Source organism: Seriola dumerili, unplaced genomic scaffold (assembly GCF_002260705.1).
Source record: "Seriola dumerili isolate Sdu_G_001 unplaced genomic scaffold, Sdu_1.0 BDQW01000012.1, whole genome shotgun sequence".
Classification (NCBI taxonomy): domain Eukaryota; kingdom Metazoa; phylum Chordata; class Actinopteri; order Carangiformes; family Carangidae; genus Seriola; species Seriola dumerili.
Genome location: NW_019174267.1, coordinates 899296 through 920794, shown reverse-complemented (window position 1 = coordinate 920794; position 21499 = coordinate 899296). Strand labels below are relative to the sequence as shown.

The following is a 21499-nucleotide window of genomic DNA, read 5'->3' as shown; positions in this document are numbered from 1 at the left end:
ATACTATAAACAGACAGAGTCGGTGAAGCTGACTTCACATGTTGTTCCCTGTTTGAGCCATTTTTATTGTTCATAAAAATAAAGTCGCAGATTTAAGAGGAAGCGTTCTTTTCCCACAATCTGTGACGGAGGAACTCATGAAGGAAATAGTACGGCAGGTAATTTCAGCCTACATGAGAGTATATGTATTTAAGGCCTTATTACGTGTTTATTTGAGGTCATTAACGTGCCTGCAGGTCTGAGCTGCTGTGTGAAGCAATTTTTATCATCCTACTGTCTGGAGAGTAAAAAGTGTCCCGGGGCAAGATAAACCATGTGTTCAGCTTATATTCTATTCACTGTAATTACATTCAACACTTACATTTGCACAGGCGGTATTCTCTAATATTACAGAGCGGATATCACTATGCCAGACTGCTGAACTTACAATGAAACAAAGAGGGGCTCATAATGTAGACGGATAATAAATGGGCTGAATGTGAATAGACAATAGAGGAAAATGACACCAAAAGGATGTATTAAAGAAACCAAGGAACAGGCTGAATTAGCATGAAGAGGTTATGACAGAAACACATGCAGACATGATGCCAATCTGTCCCCGTCTCATCTTTTTTTGTCCTTTTTTATAAATGTGTTTTCACAACAAAACACATTTAAGGCAACAAACCACAGCTACAGTTTCATATTTTCACTCAAAACAACAGCGCTGTGAAAATCTGCTCAATAAAACTGCCAGGCACAATTTTGTGGGGGTGTGGTGACTGTGTATACTAACATGATAGTTGCATCCCTGCGATTATTTTATTTTCCCCAAAAGAATTACAATCTTCTCATACAAGTAAAGAACAGAAAGGCACCTTGACACTTTGAGACGACAGCGTACTCTTCGCACATTTATTCCCAGTTGTCAGCCCAGTTTGGAATTGTATACGGTGCCTATTGGTAAACAGTGGCACACCATGATGAACTTCTGAACCCTTATTGATACTTGATCTGCAGCTGTTGCCATGGGGAACAACACTGATGATCAACGAAGCAAACTCTTACCCTATGTTTTGGTGGGGTACTGTTTTCACATCTATGTTTTTTGAGGCTTTACTGTTGCAGTTGTGCTAACAGCTGTGGTTTTACGTCTTTTCCATTCATTTTCAGCATCTCAGCTGATGCTTCCTCATCCGACAAGTGAACTTTCTTGTTTGCCTCTGATAAAAACCGTACTGAGAGAGCAAAAGTAAAAACCTTTTCAGTTTAACATTTTACCTTCAGAGAGCACAATTGACCCCTGTCCAGAATGTCCTAGTTTTGAAAGTAAAGTAACAAAAGAACTCCTAGAAAATAAGTTTGTATTCAACCAATTTGCAACAGTAATACATTTCGCGGGGAGTGCAATATTTTCTTTCCTTTTCCCCCTCTGGTTTTTGTCGGACCAAACAAACCTTTTCATGACAGTAGCAGCAGCAAATCTCTCTTATATTCAGGTCCTGTCTCATGATTTTGTGCTGCCTGTCTTTGCTGTGCTGAAAGTCTCTGTCCTGCATCTTGCTGCACTCTTCCTGGACACCCTCACCTTTCTGCACTCCTTCCTGGCGGAACAAGCTTTAGGATTATTCCTTTGAACTGACAGTAAATGCATCAAATGAACTTTTGCAAAGATAAATCACTGAAATATGAACTGACAATGGCACAACAATGCAGATTCCTGTATTTTCCCGCCTCAACATGCCGTCTCAAATGTCTCAGACTCGTTCACAGAGAACCCTAAACCTTGATTAACAGGAAGGAAAAGCGATAACTAAAAAAGCAGAGCAGAATTAAGTAATTTGCGTATTTATTGCTACTCTTACCTCTTAACACTTAGGAAAAAGGACTTGAAGTAATTTTCTGCTTTTTTCAACTGCTTGACAAGCCCACAGAGGTGACGGGAATCATAGATGCAACAGCTGGTAGTCAACCTAGTTTCTGCAGACAACACTGCAGCCACGAGACGAATGCAACCAGGCAACATCCGACCCTCTGAGGGACAGGAAGCAGTCCTGACATGTAAGGAGAGATCTCAGGTGTCTTTTTTAGCTTGAACTGGTCGAGCACTGTTGGCCTTGATTGGCCCGACTTGAGTCTTGCCACTGAGTCAAATTAGATGTTGCATTAAAATCTGTAAACACAAAAAAAATCATACTTTCGATGCCTCAAAGAGACAAAGATAAAAGAGAATTCTGAATGAAAAGACAAATGACACAGAATGTAATTTCTTGCAACAAAAAAAAGAACTTTTGATTTGAAATAGACTGGTGTTATCAGCTACTGCATGGCATCACCCCTTTGGCACAAGGCAGTGTGCAAGCTATCCCCAAAAGGGAGGCCTTATGTCCCATTTGAGTGGACGGCATAAAGACGTGAGTCTTCTTTTAGTTGTGCAAATAAAAAACAAAAAGCAAGGAAAAAAAACTTTTTATTCAAATGTAAGTAGGTCATTAGTAAAGAGTGACTTGTGGAAGTGCACAAGCAGACTGTGCATAAGCCACAGCTGTACTTTTAGCTCAGTATTGATGTTGTCCTCGGGACTTCAGTCGCCCTTTAACTACACCAGACGAGTCGAAGATGGGCCATCAATTATTTATATGGCAGGGATACAAGGAGAGATAAGAGATGTATATGGAGGGGAGAGGAGAGACAGAGATGTGGATTTGAAGAAGAGAAGAGAGATGGAGGTGGGGAAGAGAGTGGGTGCAGGGGAAAAAAAAGGAAATGGGGGGAAAAGAGGGACAGGATGAGCCAGACGGTGATGAAGGGCAGAATATGTAAAAGCAAACACACTGTGGGAAGGATGAATGACTACTGGACTCTCAATGTGAAGAAAGAAAGAAAGGGAGCGTTCGATCTGTGACAGCCCAGGAGAAAGGACATTATGTCAGGAAGAAACATAAGAAATGGATTTTAGAGGAGAGGAAATAATGAGAGGAAAAATGCCTCAATTTACTTGCTCCCTCCAAATAGTGAAGATCCATTACCTGCGACACAAATGTAGGAGGAAGACAGAAGCAGAGATACAGTAATGTAGACAAAGGTATTAAAAAGAGAGGGAAGAACTGTGATCATATTCCCTGTGGATATGATCTCACATAATGATTTCACTATAAGATGCCAGACTGCATAAAACATGTTCTGCTTCAGCTCCTACAATGACGCTAAGTGATTTCTAAAATAAAAAAAAAAGAAAGTAGGATTTCAACATTATTGATTCATAGCTTCAATTGCTGCCTTGAAGTTTGGAATTCATTACTGCGATGCTGACAGCTTTGTGCTGCAGGATAATCCCAAATCAAGGGGTAAATTAAATGTTTGATTTTAAAAGTCATGTTTCAGTCTCTTCAGATATGTGTGATCTGGTCATCCAGTTGTGTCTGTATTCGCTCAATGCACCTAAATGTCCCACTGGGCTTCAGCCGCCCTCACCAACAGGCGCCTGCACTCACTTGGCAAGGGCTGGTTTCCTGATAATACTTTCATTTTATCCTTCCTCCGAGGGGGAGGTCGGATTGCATTCCCTGGACTGCCAACCAATTTGGACCAAAGTGAAGGTTTGTCAAGGGCATTTATTTTGACTGCAGACATGCTACACTCATGTCTGACGAGCTGCGCTTTATTTCTCCTGACTTGTGATATGAGCCTAAATCTTCAGAAGTGTTGCACTGTATTTCAAGAAGGAGTTATAGGGGAATGCCACCCTTCTGAAGAATCCACATGTTATTCCTGTGCCTCAGGACAAATCGGTCAATACTTTTGAACTTAGACATCTCTCCTCTAAAGCTAGAGACTCCAGAACTCAAGAACTAACCCTTAAATCTGTAAAGTGGGATGTGGAAGTCTGGCAGTGCTCCTTGGATAATGAATGGGGCATTTCAAGGCTTCTGTCTCCGATTTGCAATTTTGTCCCGGGGCAGGGCAATGACAGACGTAAATTATTAAGAATGTGTAGCATTTCCCTTTAAGTGACTATTCTCAGTCCTTAGCTGGGGCAAATCAATTACAATCCCAGCTCTTTTCTGTCCTCTGCTTCTAATCAGTTCCTGATTAACACTTGGCAAACCATGTGAGTAGACAATCAATGCCACTAACGGGAGGAAAGCGGTGGACTAGCAGAACCGAGGCAATAAAGGATGATACTTGGAACGGTGTTAATCAAGGTAGTAGTAAACTGAAGGATTTTAGACAAGATGTTGGACAATAGCAGAAGGTCGAGGCTCATTAACTCTTGACTCACTAGAAACATTCCAGTTTTTACACGTTTATAAAAACTTGAAATTCAGCCCAGAGATCCTTGTGTTTTCATGGCTCGTTCTTCACGTTGACGCTTTAAACAAAGTGCTGAAGTGAAGTATAAAAATATTTTGATGCATAACTGAAATACTCTGCTAGCCTTTTGTCTGATGTACAACAGGTACATCTTCTGCCTTCATTCTGTCCTGAGCTGTTTTGCATCACAGTAGATTCTCTATTTTATTTTATTTTTGCCATTTCTCTGAGGTTTTATTACCTTTTATCTGCTGCTTTACCGTCACTGTAGTTCAGTCAGCCAAGTAATGTGTGATTCTTATGTACATACAGAATATGCACAGTCTAGTCTTCGACTTTGTCACTCCTCACAACCAAACATCAAGAAGGGAGTGGGGAGTTCTGATAAAAAAAGAAAAGATAATCACTTCCCTCCTATGGGGCCGCAGACTCGGAGTCTACAGGTGAATACTGGAGTGGAGGGAGGGTTTTTAAAATGCTGTTTGAGCAGCAGCATGGCGAGCGGCGTGGCAGCTAAAGAGAGATTCTTATTCATCACTGAATACCACGAGGGCGGCGTCCTATTGGTCTCAAATTCTATATTTCTCTTACTATCAACAAAACCCATAAAAAGGCCAAAACCCAACCAACAGGTATCATCTGTGGAGCCAAAGCCTGATGGATGTTATTCCTCGGAGCCATGGACCTAAATAGTTGTGTGGAAATTATTAAAAAAAGACACATAAATAAATCCACACTGTTGCACTGGGTTACATTTTCTCCCATTACAATGAATGTGGGCACTATAGTTTAATTTGAGTGAATCCCACATGCACCATGTGGAGTCTGTAAATACTCACTCGTGCACCGAATGTATTAATGTGCAATGAAAATAGTCTCCAACAAATACTGTACAACACTGTTCACTCTTGTGTGAGAGTTGTTTGCTAAACACTGTGATTTTACGGGATTATATTTCCTCTTTAAATGCAATGAAACTATACATTTGTGAGCCATTTTGAAAAGTTTATGTCTTCAGTAGGAACCAGTGGAATTAAGGCTAAGAGCCACAAACAGGGTTTATTGCTTATTTATTGCTTCCAAACTGTCAAATATAAGAATTTTGACTGTAAAAATGATGAGAATCAGCCACCACAGACGTTACCGTGGTGCTGTTGATGGCAGCTACTGCCCTGAACAGAAGTTAGTCATATCCCGACCTCCAGAACAATATATCTTTATCTTGTTTTCAAACTGAGCTCCAAAAGTTGTTTACTAATGGGAAACTGTGAACTTTGTATTTTGTATGACTGTCAGATTCTCACTCACAGTGATGGATTTCCTTTTCCAACTCAATTAAGAGTCTTCAAAGAGAATGGTTTCGTGTGGGTTTTGGAATTAAACTGGGTGGCAGTAAGCTGCTCAAATTTGCCAAAACCAATTTACATTTAAGAAAAATGAATCTGGAAAAAGTTTTAATAACGTCACACGTAACCAGCCAGGCTCAACAAATTTCACTTTTTCAACACAAACCAAATGGTGAAGTCATTTCATTCAAAGCAGCCCAATAAAATTTATTTAAACTTTATTTCTATTGTCATTTTTCCTGCAGACGTCAAACTCCCAGCCTGTAAACATTCTTCCCCTCTGCTGCATGTTTCTATTTTTATTTAGTTCATTTTCTAAAAAAGACTTTAGATTTGAACATTGCTCTGAAATAATAAAAAGTAGTGAATTGCAGTGCTTTTGCATGAAAGATGTACTGTGTGTGCAATATTATCATTAAGTGGGTCTCAATAGACGTTATCATTATTTAAAAGTGAAATATGTAATTTTCTGCCACTAGAGGTTTCTCAATCAAAACACTAACAACAGATGGAGTTTGGTGATGCTGTGGAGTAGTGTGATGATCTTCCTCGTCATTACAGCTGCTCCTGGTTTGGATAGCTTGTTTCAGGTCTCCTCCTCTCCAAAATAAACAGATCAGTTGATTAAATGTTGTAAAAATACTGAATGAAGAAGTTCAACGTTAAAAATCAGTTTCTCCAGTGCAGTTGTGCCGTCACAGGATCTATCGTACTGACACATGACTCATAGGAGATATGACGCGAAACCAACCATTACCATGATTAACCAATTTTATTACCATATTACCAACACAACTCAGCAAAATATATAACATAGGTCTGGTCGTTTTTGACATTTTAATGTGGAAATATTACTTATTACAGGGATTCTTTTTATTTTTTAAATCTACTTCATTACTTCATTGTGTCTCCAATCTTCTGGAACAAAACCTGTGCCCTTGCCTGTATATATTATATTTTGTTGACACATGAATTATTTAAACATCAAATATTAATGCACTAAATAATTAAACTGTAATCTGCGGGCTGTTAACGAAGTGATTGGGGTTCAGGTTCTCCCTGTGTCTGGCTGATGTAATGTTTTAATGTTTATTCAGACGTGTTTGTAGGAGTGCTCCGGTTTGATCCCACCTGCAGATCTTCACTCTGCTGTATATTACCTCATAAAGATCGAGAACTTTGACTGATTGCAATTTAAATAACTTTATAATTACAGACTTTTGCTCAACATTAACTGCAGCACAGCAACTCCTCATCCCCTTGTCACATATATTCCAAGGCTCTACAAACAAATGTCTTGTCTGTTTACTCATCGTCTCAATTTGTCTCCCATATTAACATTGCCCTGATGTGGGTGTATTTTAGTGATGTAATTAGCCAAGGGTGTTTATCTAATTGCATTTCTCCAGTCTACATGAAATGAGAATTTCTCAGGCTTGAAATGCATTCAGACAGGGGTGCTGCATTGTGATATCTTGACAAGCTAAAATGTTTTGACGGCTGATGCTGGAACAGTAATGATGTGTAAAAAGTGGAGCTATCGCGCTTGAAATGGGATTTCAGTGTGGAGCGGGGAGGGGGGGGGGGTAGATGTATGATGCTTGTCATTTGCTTTACTGGCTGCACTTCACCTGCATTTGAAGAAGTCTGTTCACAAGCGGATGTTTTTTCAGTTTTCCTCTCGTCACCAAATTGTTTTTACAATTTTCCACGTTAAGTCTTAACAAAAGTGGAACAGGGCCAAGAACAGGAGACAGTGATGTGAGCGGGAGACTGACGGCAGAAACAGACCCCGGCTCTCAGGAGAAATGATGCATGTCAACAGAATTTACCCTGAGACATTTCCTCACTGGGTTTTAGTTTCAAACACACTGACAGGATGAAATGAGATGATTCACGCAGCAGAAACAGACCTTTTGTGAGGGTAGGTCCTTGTTCAGATAAGCATGAAAGATCACTTCAGGTTAAGTATTAAGTTAATACACTCTTTATTTGTATTGCTCTTTTGCCCCAAATACATCACACACGAACGAACAACACCAGTAATTCTCTTTTTCCACCAAAATTAGCAGGTATAAGCAGGTAAACCCTCTAATAAAAGCCGATTGACCCCTTTCCACTGCCAGTGGAGTTTGCCTTTCTGTTCGGACTGAGGACACACACAACCGCTAAGAGTGATATCATCACATGCACCTATAAAGAGCGCACACACACACACACAGTCGCAGTGGAACAACAGTGAGCTGCTAGCCGCCGTGCAAACTGGTAAAACGGATCTGTCGTGTCTCATCCTCAGGTTGTCGGCCTCCATGTGAGACGCTCCGGCGATTGTGTGTTTTTGAAACTTATTTGGAGGCTGCAGCTTCCCTCTTTCATCCTGTAGCGCAGAGTAGTTGCATTTCTGTTTTTCTTGTAAAGCATTTTGTAACTAACAGAAGCCTGATGTTGGGGTTTTTTGACCAGTGGAAAAGGAGCTTAAAATAACATGAAACTTAGTGGCAACCCCCCTCCCCCTCCCCATCCCATCCCATTACCCAATGTCCTCCATATAATCTTTGCAGGACACAACGAACCACAATTTAGCAACAAATAGATATGATGATCACAGCAACTCCCTGATTCTGTCTGCCATCATCTGCCAAGTGGAAATTAGAGGCAGCTCCAGCACCGCGCTCCCTCGCAGCTGACAGCTCCAAAACCAATTATATGTTAATCCACTGAGCTTTTTGTTACTGTATGTGTTAAGTTTCCATCATAAAGCCAGCATCTTTTTGGCAGCGGTGATGCCCGTTAGGAGAATACCTTTCTTCAAACATGTTAATTTTAATGAGGAGTTATCATGTAAGAGTAGCACAGTGGGAGAGCATGGCACAGTTGCATCCAGTAGCTTCATCAGACAGAGAAGCACAAACTTCGCCCTGAAAAAAAGCCTCACATCTTTGCATTCCCAATACTGCTCATGTGAGAACCTGTAAGTCCACCTGAGCACTATCCAACCCAATTTAATTTAATTTGATATATAAAGCACCTCTAAAAACAACACTGTTGACCAAAGTGCTGTACAATAACAATAAAATACAAAAAAGACTTGTGTAAAAACAAGAACAGTTAACCAATAAAAAGGCAACATCTCAGACCGTCAGAAGCCGAGGAGAAGAGGTGTGTTTTAGGAAGAGATTTACAGACAGGAAGGGAAGAGGCCTAACGTCTAAAGGCAACTCATTCCAGAGTTTGGGATCAGCAGCTGCAAATGCCCGATCCCCTCTGAGTTTCAACCTGGTTTTCAGGGCAACTAAGAACAGCTGATCAGCAGACCTGAGAGATCGTGAGGGTACATTAGGTCGAAGCAGGTCAGAGAGATAGGATGGAGCAAGACCATTCAGGGATTTAGAGGTGAACAGAAGAATTTTGAAATTGATTCTGAGGCTCACAGGGAGCCAATGGAGGGAGGCTAGATATATCTGAAATGAACCTGCTGATGATCTTTGTTTTTAGAAGCAATGACAGTCTCATCCCAGTCAAGTGCATCCTCTCCAGTGCAGTGCTTAAATCCATATGTATCATGGAGAGAGCTTTGTAGGAAGTAATCTGGAAGAGTGAATATAAAACCTCTATATATACTGTATATATATATATGTGTCATAAGTTGTTTACAACACACTTGTTGTAGCTGTGAGCAGACATAGGAAAATGTTTAAGTGTTTTCAACAGTCACCTGTAACTGAGGTACAAACAGTTCATGAATAATTTAAAACACAACAGAGAGGCAGAAGAGAATCCTTGCAGCATACTCTCTGTGTGAGGCTTTGTGCTAAATGCTAACATGCCCACAATAACAATGCGACATACTGATGTTTATCAAGTGTGATGTTTACAGCTGAGCCTGGTGGGAATGTCATCAGCTTTGCAGGTATGTGGTCCTAAACCAAAGCGCTGAACAAATTAAAAATGTGACCTGTTGATGGCACCAGAGGAAAAGTTAAAATTCATAGCAGTCTCGTATCAAGTAGTTGCTGAGACATTTCACTCAAAACCTCAAATGTCAGCCTCATGTTGGTGATAGAGAAAATGTCAGGGGATCAAAATCTGTAGGAAACATCCTCTGGGGAGCGTGAGTGACAGAACAACATTTCAAGGGAATCCATCAGATAGTTCTCAGCAAGTGAGGAAGTATTAAAATAAGTTTTATAAGAAAAATGAAATATGTATTATCTGTTTATTCACCAGTTACACAGATGATTTACAGGAGTTATAGCTGTTGACAAGTACAGTAATAAACAGTTTAAAAAGCCCTTATCTCGACTTACAACTACATCATGCAGTTTTATAGTGTGTCTTCTAGACCATTAATTAACTGTTTATACACTGATAATAAATGTTAAGTAAAGGGGGTTAAAACGAAGTGTTACTGATTTTTAATAGCAGCATTTTAACGTTTTAGAGATGATAACATCAGACTGAGACTCATGGCCACTACACCTGCTGTTGTGGATGTTGTAAAAGCCGTGATTCATTTTAACTACCCCGTTACCCTTGAGGTTAGTGGATGAGGTCTTTTGGGGATCCAGCCTGACCATAGCTCTTCACGACTTCATTTTTACAGCGGCATTACCTCACCTTGACACGTCCCAAAGCACACAAGCAGATAGGAAATCACCCCCACGCTGCCCCATGACAGGCACCTCATTCACCCGCCGACCGCTGAGCAGCAGAGGAAATGCCTCATGCCGCATTGACCTAAAAACCACCATCATGTAGAGGTGAGGGCTCTACAACCCCCCCCCCCCCCCACACACACACACACACACACACACACACACAGCTACACACTGGTGGTACACTCTGGAAATGACTCGCTCTTTATGGTCATTTGTTGGGCTTTTTTTTGTGTCACAGTGGAGTGTGAGGAGTAAAAGAGGGTTATTCAGTCTCCAAGCAGATTTGAAACGACATGAGTGATATACACAGTTTCATGTCAGAGAAGTGATGAGGAAATACCAGGGTGAAGACCAAGGTTGGAAAACATTTCAAGTTTGTTTTTTTTGACAGAAAATTAGTACTGACGTGTTACTCTGAAGAATTTCTTTATTTTACAGGTTCTGTATTTTCCACAACATTTAATTCCTCATAATTTTCCAAATGATGCAGTTTTCAGCTGTAAATTACAAGGATATTTCCAAGAAAGAAATTGAAGAATATGGTACTAAATATAATTGCATGCGAGTTTTTAAGAAGAAAATTGGAAACTGTCGTAGGAGCGTGAAAAAATAGTTAATAAACCGACATCAATGTCCATCTGGTATAATTTGTAGATCGCTTTATTCTACAGGTCTGGTCTGTGGGAATTAGGAAGAAAAATGTTTAAGTATAACTGCTGGGGGCGTGGACAGGCTGTGTTTTAATTGATGATCCTCATTTGAAAAACAACCCCAACCTAAACGATATGGAATAAAGCATTACTGGCTTAAAATGTGACCAAGCATTCGATGCCAACTAGGTCTCGACTCAAATCCCACTTGCACCAACAACTGAAAAAAAAAACATCTTATGCATAAAATGTTCTGGGCCGCAATTGTTGTGTAGCAGTGTAATTTGGAGAATGGTGCAGAAGCACATTGGGGCTTGGTGTCATTTGAAAGTCTTTGATACTCCTGCCAATATGACACCTGAGTATTAGTACCAATCGCAAAATGATATCATACTTAAAAGAATACAAAGTCCATTTTGTACTAAAAACAAACAAGCAAACAAAAATAAATAAACAAGTAACTAAATAATAAAATTGTGGATTTGACATAGGTGAAATAAACTTATTTAATTTAATTTAACTGTAAAAAAAAATAAATAAAAGGCACATACACAAGGACTTTGCCTCAGTGGATTCAGTCTAATTATAAACTTAGAAAGGAGGAAATAGCAAAAATGATTAATTAGAGATTTAAACTGTTAAATTGATCTAATGCATCTCGGACCACTCGGACCACCATGTGACCAGGATAGGCCCACCTGCAACACATGTAACCTGAAAACAACCAATGGGATTAAATGTGCATTTCTCAATCCATTTAGTTGTTTAGCCGTATGTAATGTTCTCATATTGGATCGGGATGATTATCCAAATATCTATTAGATTCATATCATATTATTATATATTTAGTTGTGCCTTACATTATTTATTTTGTTTACCAGAAACATAAGGCTAAAATTCAAAGTTCACTTTGACTGAACTTTGCAGCTGAATAAATGATGAGTCCAGGTTCTGGTTATTTAGTAGCTGCTCTGGAGCTTTCGGTCTCATCATATGATTTTTCTGGACACTTTAAGGAATTTATTAAAATGTTCAAAAAATGAGAAATCTATCTTAGAGACTCCGGTTTCTCCACATGAAATACCCTGAATAGATGATAATACAATACAACCAAAAGACATGTTGCCTTTTTATATGAAGGTCACAGCTCTCGGCTATAAACTCATTCTTGTGGCCTTTTCTCTCTTTGCTCAATCTGAAGGTAAAATCCACCTTTCACTCCTGTTTTCTGACAGTTGTCAAAAGTCGTTCCTGTGAATCAGGAAACCACTAACTTTAGCAGTAGATGAATCGAGCTGGGGGGTGGGGGGGGTGGGGGTGGAGTCAGTACAACAAAAAGGTGATTGACAGCTCCTCGTCAGAAAATAACTGCGCCCAACATCACAGACTGATGACACATAGCAGTTTAAGAGTATCTGAGGGCAGAGTTTTTTCTTTAATTTTAACCCATCAATGTCAAGATGAAACCTTTCGCTACAGGGCCTTTGTTGCAATCCCCGTTTGAACTCAGAGATCCCAGCAGATGTAGGAGTCTGCGGTGTATCACTGTCGGTGTCGAGCCCGTATTGGATTTGAATTTTAAATCAAAGATTGTTCATAGTTCATAGATTTATCTGTTTGATTGATGTCTCTTCAGCTGCTCGCACGGCACAGGGTGCAGCGAATACGTCTGAGCACCCACGAGCAAATACTGATATTTGGTTTCATTCCGCAGTGGATGGGTTTAAAACTAATACGCAGGGTACGATTCATATATCTGTTGCAATGTAAATGATTCTAACGTGATACACCGTCTACATCAGTGTGCACAAACACACTGCTACTCAGCTATTGATCTGGGTTTGGGTCATTTATGTAACAGACTCCAACTCCTATCAATAAAGTTGCATAACAGCTTTATATGTACCTCAGGGGTAAGTTATCAAAATGCTCTATAGCAAGTATTGCCAGTCATTTCTATTACTTTTATTGACCCACTCAAGTGTCGGCATTTTCGATTGGTTGGTTTCCATCCAGTGTTCACGCCATTACTTTTCTTTGAGACCTTTTAAAATCCCTGCAGGGTGTTTGAAGAGTAAAGAATCAGTCTACTGCCTTAAGTACGATTACGACTGCAAATATATCTACTATTAACAACACTATCATGACTATTATATATTATATATCACTGCTACACTCAGTTTTTCAATCAGAAAGTATTTAGATCCTTCAATATAAGTAGCAAAGCCACATTGTAAATACTCCAGTACAATCTGTATTCAAGGAGAGTATAATTACAAACCCTCATTAGAAAAATGCTCTGTATCAATATTAATGGAAAAAAAAGTTTCATTTTTGACTGTTGTGAGAAAGAAAGCCTGAGCGTTATTCCATAATAGAAGAACTGTAGAGCTACAACCAACTCTTATTTTAGTTATTAATACATCTGCAAATTATTTTCTCTAATAAAATTATTTAAAAAACAAATATAGAAAACCATGAAAACTAGGAAATATTCACTTTTTGAGAAGCTGGCTTCAGTGACTTTTGGCCTTTTTGCTTAAAAACCAACTTAAACTATTAATGAATTATCAGAATTGTCTGCAGATTAATTTTCTCCTAATCGATTGATCAATCAATCATTTCAGCTGTGGAGCTCTGGTTGGTTTTCAGTTGCCTGAGGAAATAGCTAAACCGCCATGAACAGCGTGGACACTGACTGCACTACTACTGCTATATCAACAACAACAACTACTGCATGACATCACAGCGGCGTGTATCCAACGCGCCCTTATAAAGTAACACAAGGGAATACATGGAGGCAGTGTATTTGTTTTTTCACTAATTACTTTTTTTCCTTGGGGCCGAGTGGGCGTGAACAAACTGAGATTTACTGACACTTCCTGTTAATTTTCTTACACCTGTTCAGAGAGAGAGAGAGAAGTCACACCTTTGAATACTAAAGGAGTCGTTCTTGTTCTACTGTATTCATGTGAGGTTTTTATCAAGAATCGATCCCGCTGAGGATTTATGGCCGTACACAGAAATACTGTAGCTGATACTCTACAACGTACACCTTTGTCATTCTACATTAGGACACAGAGCTGCTTTGCTTTGCAGAGGTCTAATTAGAATAAGTGAAATAACCTGTGTGTGTGTGTGTGTGTGTGTGTGTGTGTGTGTGTGTGTGTGTGTGTGTGTAGGGAATTTAACTAGCAATGGTCCATCCAGGCCTTTGCTGTTGCTGCTACAGCTGCACTTGTAGCACGTCATAAACAAGCTAGCTCGTCTGCAGTCTGATGGTGTCAGTTGAGGACAGCTTTGAGCTGCCACATTAATAACTTCTGGAGGTGTGTTTAGACTGAACACTGTGCAGCTTTAAAAAAAATATAGAAAGAAAAAAAAAGTTCAACTCGAATGAAAAATGTGTGCTTATCTTGAATCTGTGTGACTGCAGCGTGCAGAGAGGAGGAGGAGGAGGAAGAAGAGGAGGAGGAAGAAGAGGAGGAGGATGGTGACAGGAGGAAAAGACAGAAGAGTAGGAGATCCTGGTAAGAGTTTAAGCTGTAGAAAATATAGATGGTGTCACACAGTTAATATGATCGTTTCCTACAGTGTTTTTCTCTAACCAAAGTTTGACTTGGCTTCATGTGAATTCTGACCAACCTCAAGCTGCAAGTGTTCTGTGTGTGTGTGTGTGTGTGTGTGTGTGTGTGTGTGTGTGTGTGTGTGTGTGTGTGTGTGTGTGTGTGTGTGTGTTTTGTTCCCAAGGCTTCATTCTTCACTGGGGATTGTGGATCCAGAGGTCGCTGCTCCTCCTCAGCAGGGTGAGTGCTAGTTCTTTGTGTTCATGTGCTGGCAGTGTTGGCTTTGAAGGTGTTGGGGCTGGTAGTTGTGTGGACGTGGTCACAGAGATGTTGGTGGCTGCTGTTTTTATCTCCTCTGCCATCAGACCAGCATGTGCTATTTGTATTGGTAATTAGACGTCATTGTTTGTCCAGTGTTCCTCCTGCTTGTTGTTCGACAGACTTATTAAGATGTTTTTATGCCGTTTTGTTTATGATGTGATCAGATGTGTGTTCTCTAAATATTATGACTATATTATTGGCTAAATTGACTTTTCAGCTTATTTCCCTCTTCATTCATTTTGTTGCAGTTATTTTTTTTCTCTTGATTGACTCATAACAAACTGTGGTCTCTAGCAGGGAGTAATGTTGTATATTGACTTTAAGGATGGAAGTATAGTATTTGAATTGCACACACACAGATTCTGTTCAACATGAGTTTGACGACTGAAGTGCTGCTATATTGCAAATAAAGCAAATGAACTTTACTTTATTGTAAAAGCACAAAGATAAACATACATATTGTACTAACAAGCGTATAATTAGCTACTTAACCACACTCGTTAGAGGCTCATTAGACTTTATAATTAACTCTAGAATAGCAGGAAGCCAATGCAGAGACCTCTGAACTAATCATGAGATCAGATTCTCGCTACAACTCCACTACTACTACTGCCACCAAGACTATTATTGATAACAACACAAATGATGCTTGTTATGATGTTTGTAAATTGTTTGTAGTCCACTAATCTTAAAATGAAATATGGCTGGTGGTCAGCTGTCTTTGCGTTCGTCTCGTCTGATGTTAAAGCCACTCAGACCTCGTATAAAACATCCATCCGTCAGTTTCCATTGAGTCGGACTGTGACACTTTCAGTCACACGGGTTCCACTGCAGTTAACCCCAAACGACCTTTTCAACATCTCTACAGGAACCAACAAATCGAAACAAAACGTTGACCGTTTGAGCTTCATGCAAGATATGTGAACTGTTTGAAGTATCTTCCACCTGCGCCTCAAAGCTTGTATCAAGTCTAAAGCAGGTGTAATAAACTGCACCACTGAGCGTGACCGTCCCCAACACCTGGGGTGGAGTTCATCAACATGCACCTACGGCTGCGCTCTGTTTAAGTTACGGCATCTGGAAGGCTTTGCATACAGGAGGAAAGGCATCGGCTTGTGATTCCTATAATGCAGGACTGCTTTCAGGGAGTTACCATGGTGATGGAGGAGGTGGGAAAGAAGCAGCAGGTCCTGATAATCAGAGATAAACTAGGGCTCCTAATACCGTGGGATTCTGTAGAAGATAAAATCAAAGTAATACTGAAAAGGATGTAAGTCCACAAAAACATGCATGTGTGTACGATTTCACATCTACAGCATCTGGGTTGAAAGTGCATTTAATGAAATGTCGGTTTAATATCAGAACAGTTTCTGTATTTGATGTAAATTTTTCCAAATAATAAAAACCTCCATGTGTTTGTTTTGAAGAAAAGAGGTTTGAACTTTGAAGCACTACACTGTGTATTTAAATTACACAGTCAAGACACTAAAATGCTGTTTATCATGTCTTTTGTGTTTAATGCACAGACATTATTTTGTCATTCAGCTGTGTTACTGCCACTCCTGCAGTTAAACAGAAATCATACTGAGGTGTGCGATACCACAATGGAGTTAAAGCAAGATAATAACACTCAAATGTTTTATCATTATAAGCAGCTGAAGTATTATTATGTGGGAGAGAGCACAGTGCCATGATTCATGAGGTGAATGCATCATTAAAAGGATATACAGAACACATTTTCATTATCATCAAAAAATGTGTCAAACATTAAACATTTCCTTTCATTTTTCTCTTAATTTCTTCATCACATGCATGAGAAATAATTTACCACGATGCGTTTCTTATGTTCAGCCACTGCTGTTTGTTTGCAGCAGCAGCAGCAAAGAAACAGAGTGTTTCATTAACAGATGCTTTCAAGCTCAGAACATGATTGAAGACCGGGCAACATTTTTTGCAGAGACGATTTTTGTGTTGGTTGTACAGTATCGGGTTGTATTTATATTTCAAGCAGCTAAACAATAGATGTCATTTTTATTTAATAGCACATGAAAAATCACAGGAAAGGAAAACATGTAATTTAAATATCACACTGAGGGTTTGTGTCTTGTCCCGTTACCCATCATCCATGACAATGATCTTTTCCAAGACTCAACCGAGACGTTTGAGTTGGCTAAACAAAAACCAGACCTTAACTATAGGTGTAGTAATTCAGAAGCGCATCATGAGTAGTACCTGCTGGTTGTGTTGTGTCATTCAATACAAATAATGTTGCTGAATATACTTCATGATGTTATACTGTATAAGTTTTGTTCCGTTCTCCAGCAGGGCACACTTTACCCAGCAGAATAGAACTGTGAGGCTTGTTGAGTCTCCTGCTGCTTAAAAAAATATCAGTGGCAGTTTGGTAATGGCCACCCGTTCTCTCAAGCGAGTGATTTCCCTCAGTGCGCCAGCTCTGCAGAATATCTGGACCGTCCCTGAATTTTTACTGTGTTCTGTCGCTAATCGCCTCCTGGGTAGACCAAACTGAATAATTCAGAGGCTGAATAATAGGGTGCACTGAACATCAGGGAACGGGGATACTAAGAGAAAGGTGAGGCGTGACAAAAGACAACATTCATTAAAAGCTAAACAGAGCAATGCTGATTGGCTGGAAGCCCAGAGGAACGTGCCAGTGTAGAAAAACTAATTTGGTTACAAACTATGATGGAAATACAACACACATCAGGCAATTATGTAATCATGCCGGAATTACAATAACAACGAGATAAAAGCCAGAACAAAGTGTAGACGGGTCCAAGGTCTGTGGTCGCAAACATAATTCAAACAGAAAGAGGGGAAATATCAAAGTAGGTTGTTGTTTACCAAAATGTACAAAGGCACTTCAGTCAGGGTTGGCCTTGGCCTAAGTCTTCAGGGATAATCTTCTCTGTCCCAATGCATGAATAATGTAACGCAAGTGGTTGAGAAATTGCCAATGATTTATGATGGAGCTCTACATTTTGAGTCCACTTCACCTGGTGGTGGTTATATTAGATGCCTGCAGACGGGCCCAGTATAGTGTGCACTGAATGAAACGACAGCATCTGCAGGTTTCTTGTCAGATTTTATTATTTCATGTCATTAGAAGACACTGGAGCAGAGTGATGGGGTGAATAAATGCCTAAAGTCCTGTCAGCATTCAACAGAAGGATGTTCCAGTAATGTTGCTGAACAATCAATAAATCAATTGGCCGACTGAAAAAGAAATTTATATAAAAATAATGACCAACTTTGCAGCCCAACTGTTTATTATTGGAGAGAGACTAGTTTGCTGTGCCCTGTGATACGTTAAACATTCAGTGGGTAATTATATGTTTTTGTCATATTTGACTTTGTCATTTCATTTATATTCAGTTATACCGTCAGTAGTTTTATGGATCATGAGTATATTTGTTAAAGATACCTGATAATCTGACTGATTTATCCAGTTTATTCATAAACATGTAGCACAAACCGTTGTTAACCTCCGTGACGCTGTCCGTGGTGCTGAAGTCACAGACGGGTTTATACAAACTCCTCATCTGATATTAAATTGTCTCTAAAGCAAATATCAAGAGCTCTCGGGTCATTGTAAGAGACGTATTGTATCAACGTTCAAAGCGACTTCAGTTTCCTGAAGAAGTGAAGTAGCTGTTCTTAGAGTTAAATGTTGCTTAGCGATCTTTGATTTCCATTGAAACACGTTGGGATGTGTACGGGTGCCGTAGCTGACATTTCAACTGTCGCTGCTTATAGTGCGTAGTAGTAGTAGTAGTTGTTGTAGTTGTAATTTACTTTTTAGGACTGTTGTCTGGAAAAACCAAGTAATTTAAAGATGTCACCTTGTGCTCTGGGAGATTGTTATGAGCTTTTTCTTGCATTTTCATGTGTCCAAACAATTAATTAATTTTTCCAAGAAATCTATCAATTAATCTACAATTACAGTAATGGTTAATTGAATCCCTAAATGCTATACACCAAAATTGAAATGGTAATTTTATTGCTAACTGATAAGGGATCAGCCATGACATCATATTAAAGCAGTTATTTGTTCAGCGCTGTTGTTGTTACTGTGTTTGCCGCGTTGCCTGTAATTTAATTTAACTGGTAATGTGATTAAAACACAACAGTATATGATATGGACCTTTGATTCTATTGTTGTAGAAAGTTCAGGCTCTTTTGTTTGTCAAGAATCTAATTATAGTTTTCAGTGATGGTGTGGTCAGTGTTGTCCTCTGACTGTGGCAGCAGCAGCGCTACCTGACAAAATAACATACATATAATCTTCAAGGGCCTTAAGGCGTTTTTTAAGGCACTTTTAAACTTTTGAGACCTTTTGTAGCATCAACCCAGACTTACTTTGGGAATTGAATCCCTCCCCCCGCCCAGCTAATCTCACTAATCTCATAGACTTCCACTAATACCCATTGTCAAGATTGTTATTTTTAGAATTGTTATTCTCTGTCTGATAGATGTTCATGGACATAACAGGGGTTTCACATGAGTCTTTAGGGTTTATTATATGCAGTACCATACAATAATATGTCATATTTACATTATTTTTTTTAAACAAAAAATCCAAATCCAGCCCTCAAACCTTTTAATTAAGATTAAGATGGATGGAATCCAGCATGCCCTTTCAATGCATTATTAAAACCCTAGTAGAAAATGTGAAGGGATTACAAATTCATATTAGGAGAGGGATAGCTCATCTGCTTCTTTTCTCTAGCCTGACTTGTTTATTTACAGGGGAAATCATTAAAAATAGATGAGCTCAGATAAATTGAGATTTATTAACAAGGAGAGGAAATTAAGACGGTGTATATTTTTCCGGCCATAGCCCAAAGACGTCTCCCCGAGAGTGTGCAAAAACATAAAAAGATGATTCTCAGGCAGTTTAAACCAGTGTTTATGCAGAATGTCAGATGGCATTTTCTTAAACAGCGAACTACACCGCACTTATGAACAACCTCACTGCTGAGGCTCAACATGTCAGTTTCTAAAATCACAGGATATAACATGATGAGAACAATCAAGCTGTCTTACCTCATCTTGGTAGATGAAGAAAAGCATGATGGACAGAATCTCCAGGAAGAAGATGAGCAGGAGGAGGATGAAGAACTGTGGAGACACAAAGGGAAGAGAGAGGGCATTGGAGTCATTTAACACACTGTTTGTGAATGTGGAGGAGAAAACCACGAGGGGGATAATAGGGTTCTGTCTGTTCAGTATAAGTCGAAGATTTGTATGTGAGAGAGTGAAAGGAAAAAGTAAGAAAAGAAAGAAAGAAATGGCCACAAAGTGTCAAGGAGAGAGTTGGCGAAGTAAGAACGATCGAAGAACTGTGGAGCCATTCGACCTCGATATTTCTAGCTGACAGGTCAAGAGAGCAGAGAGGGAGGGGGAGGAGGGACAATCAGAGCAAGTAGGACAGACTAGGAAAGGTGATATACAGTTTTCCTCTATCCACTTTTGAATTTGTTAAAGGAGACACGTATTATTCCTCGCCAGTCCCCACCCACTCCTCCTCCTCCTCCTCTATGGCGACCGGGATAAGCTGCCTGATGGGTGATACATCTTGTTCCTGTGGCCCCGTGTGAGTGCTTAAAACAGTTACGAGCTCATCCATCAACTACTCTGCTGGGACACGGCTCTGTCTCTCACACATGGGAGTGACTGTCTGAACCGGGGAGGGCTGAAATATTTTTGAGAGACAATGTTACAACGTTGCAGACGGTCACTAAAAGATCTGGATGAAATGGCTTTAGATTATTAGCCATTAACCGTGCTGCATTTTGGAGAACAAGGCTTATAAACTTCTTTTATCCCAGAGTCTACTGGCGTCATAGCTCTAAGGATGGCGCTGGATTGGTCAGTCTGTCGGAGGTCGAATCTACTACTGTGATGATCCCAACTGCAGAAAGAAAACCAAGATGATTTTCACACAAGTTCTGTAATTAGAAATAACGTCTTTTTTCTTTTAGATAATTTCTAAGCAGATTTGTGGATGTTTATTCATTAAAATACAAGCTTCATAATGAGGTGTGACAGAACGTATAAGACAAGACAGCAGAGCAGTACAAGTACAACTCCTCCAACCCGAACAAACATACAGGTTGTTTCTTCCTCTGATACGAGCCATAGGAGTGTCCCCTGAAATAGCCCCCCTTATGGCGGCAGGCGTACCGGACCCTGGTTGTCATGGTTACAGTATTAAACACGCGGACTGCACTGACCACCTAATGTTCATGGCTTGGTTAGGTTTAGGAAAAGATTGTGATTTGTGTTCAAATAAGTACTTTGTCAACATTAGATGAGCTCTGTTGTCATGGTTACAATAATAACAACTGACCGGCATGGACAATAGAAACAACATAAACTGCAAATTTCACATGGGAATCAAACACACCGCTCTCATGTGTCACATTCAACCATCCACCACCACCTCCTCCTGACGTGGACTCTCTCTCTTTATCCTACATCACCGACACTTTTCCCTTTGCTTCTGTCATCATTACTGCGACCACTAGATGTTGCCTAGTTTAGGTTTAGGTTAGGTTTAGGTTAGGTGTTTTACAGGACAGTCTTGTATGTTAGCATGTTAACACAAACCTAAGAGAGTGAACATGACAGTCAGTATATCT

General features: G+C 39.8%; 1 protein-coding gene across 5 annotated transcripts in view; it reads right to left on the bottom strand.

Annotated features, from left to right (window-relative positions):
* Positions 1 to 21499, bottom strand: part of tspan4 (tetraspanin 4) — a 130518-nt gene that overhangs the window by 16851 nt on the left and 92168 nt on the right. For all 5 annotated transcript variants that reach the window (XM_022750622.1, XM_022750597.1, XM_022750605.1 and 2 more), the window contains one exon: positions 19902 to 19976. In XM_022750622.1, the coding sequence (XP_022606343.1) occupies positions 19902 to 19976 (75 nt within the window). The remainder of the gene's footprint in view (positions 1 to 19901; positions 19977 to 21499) is intronic.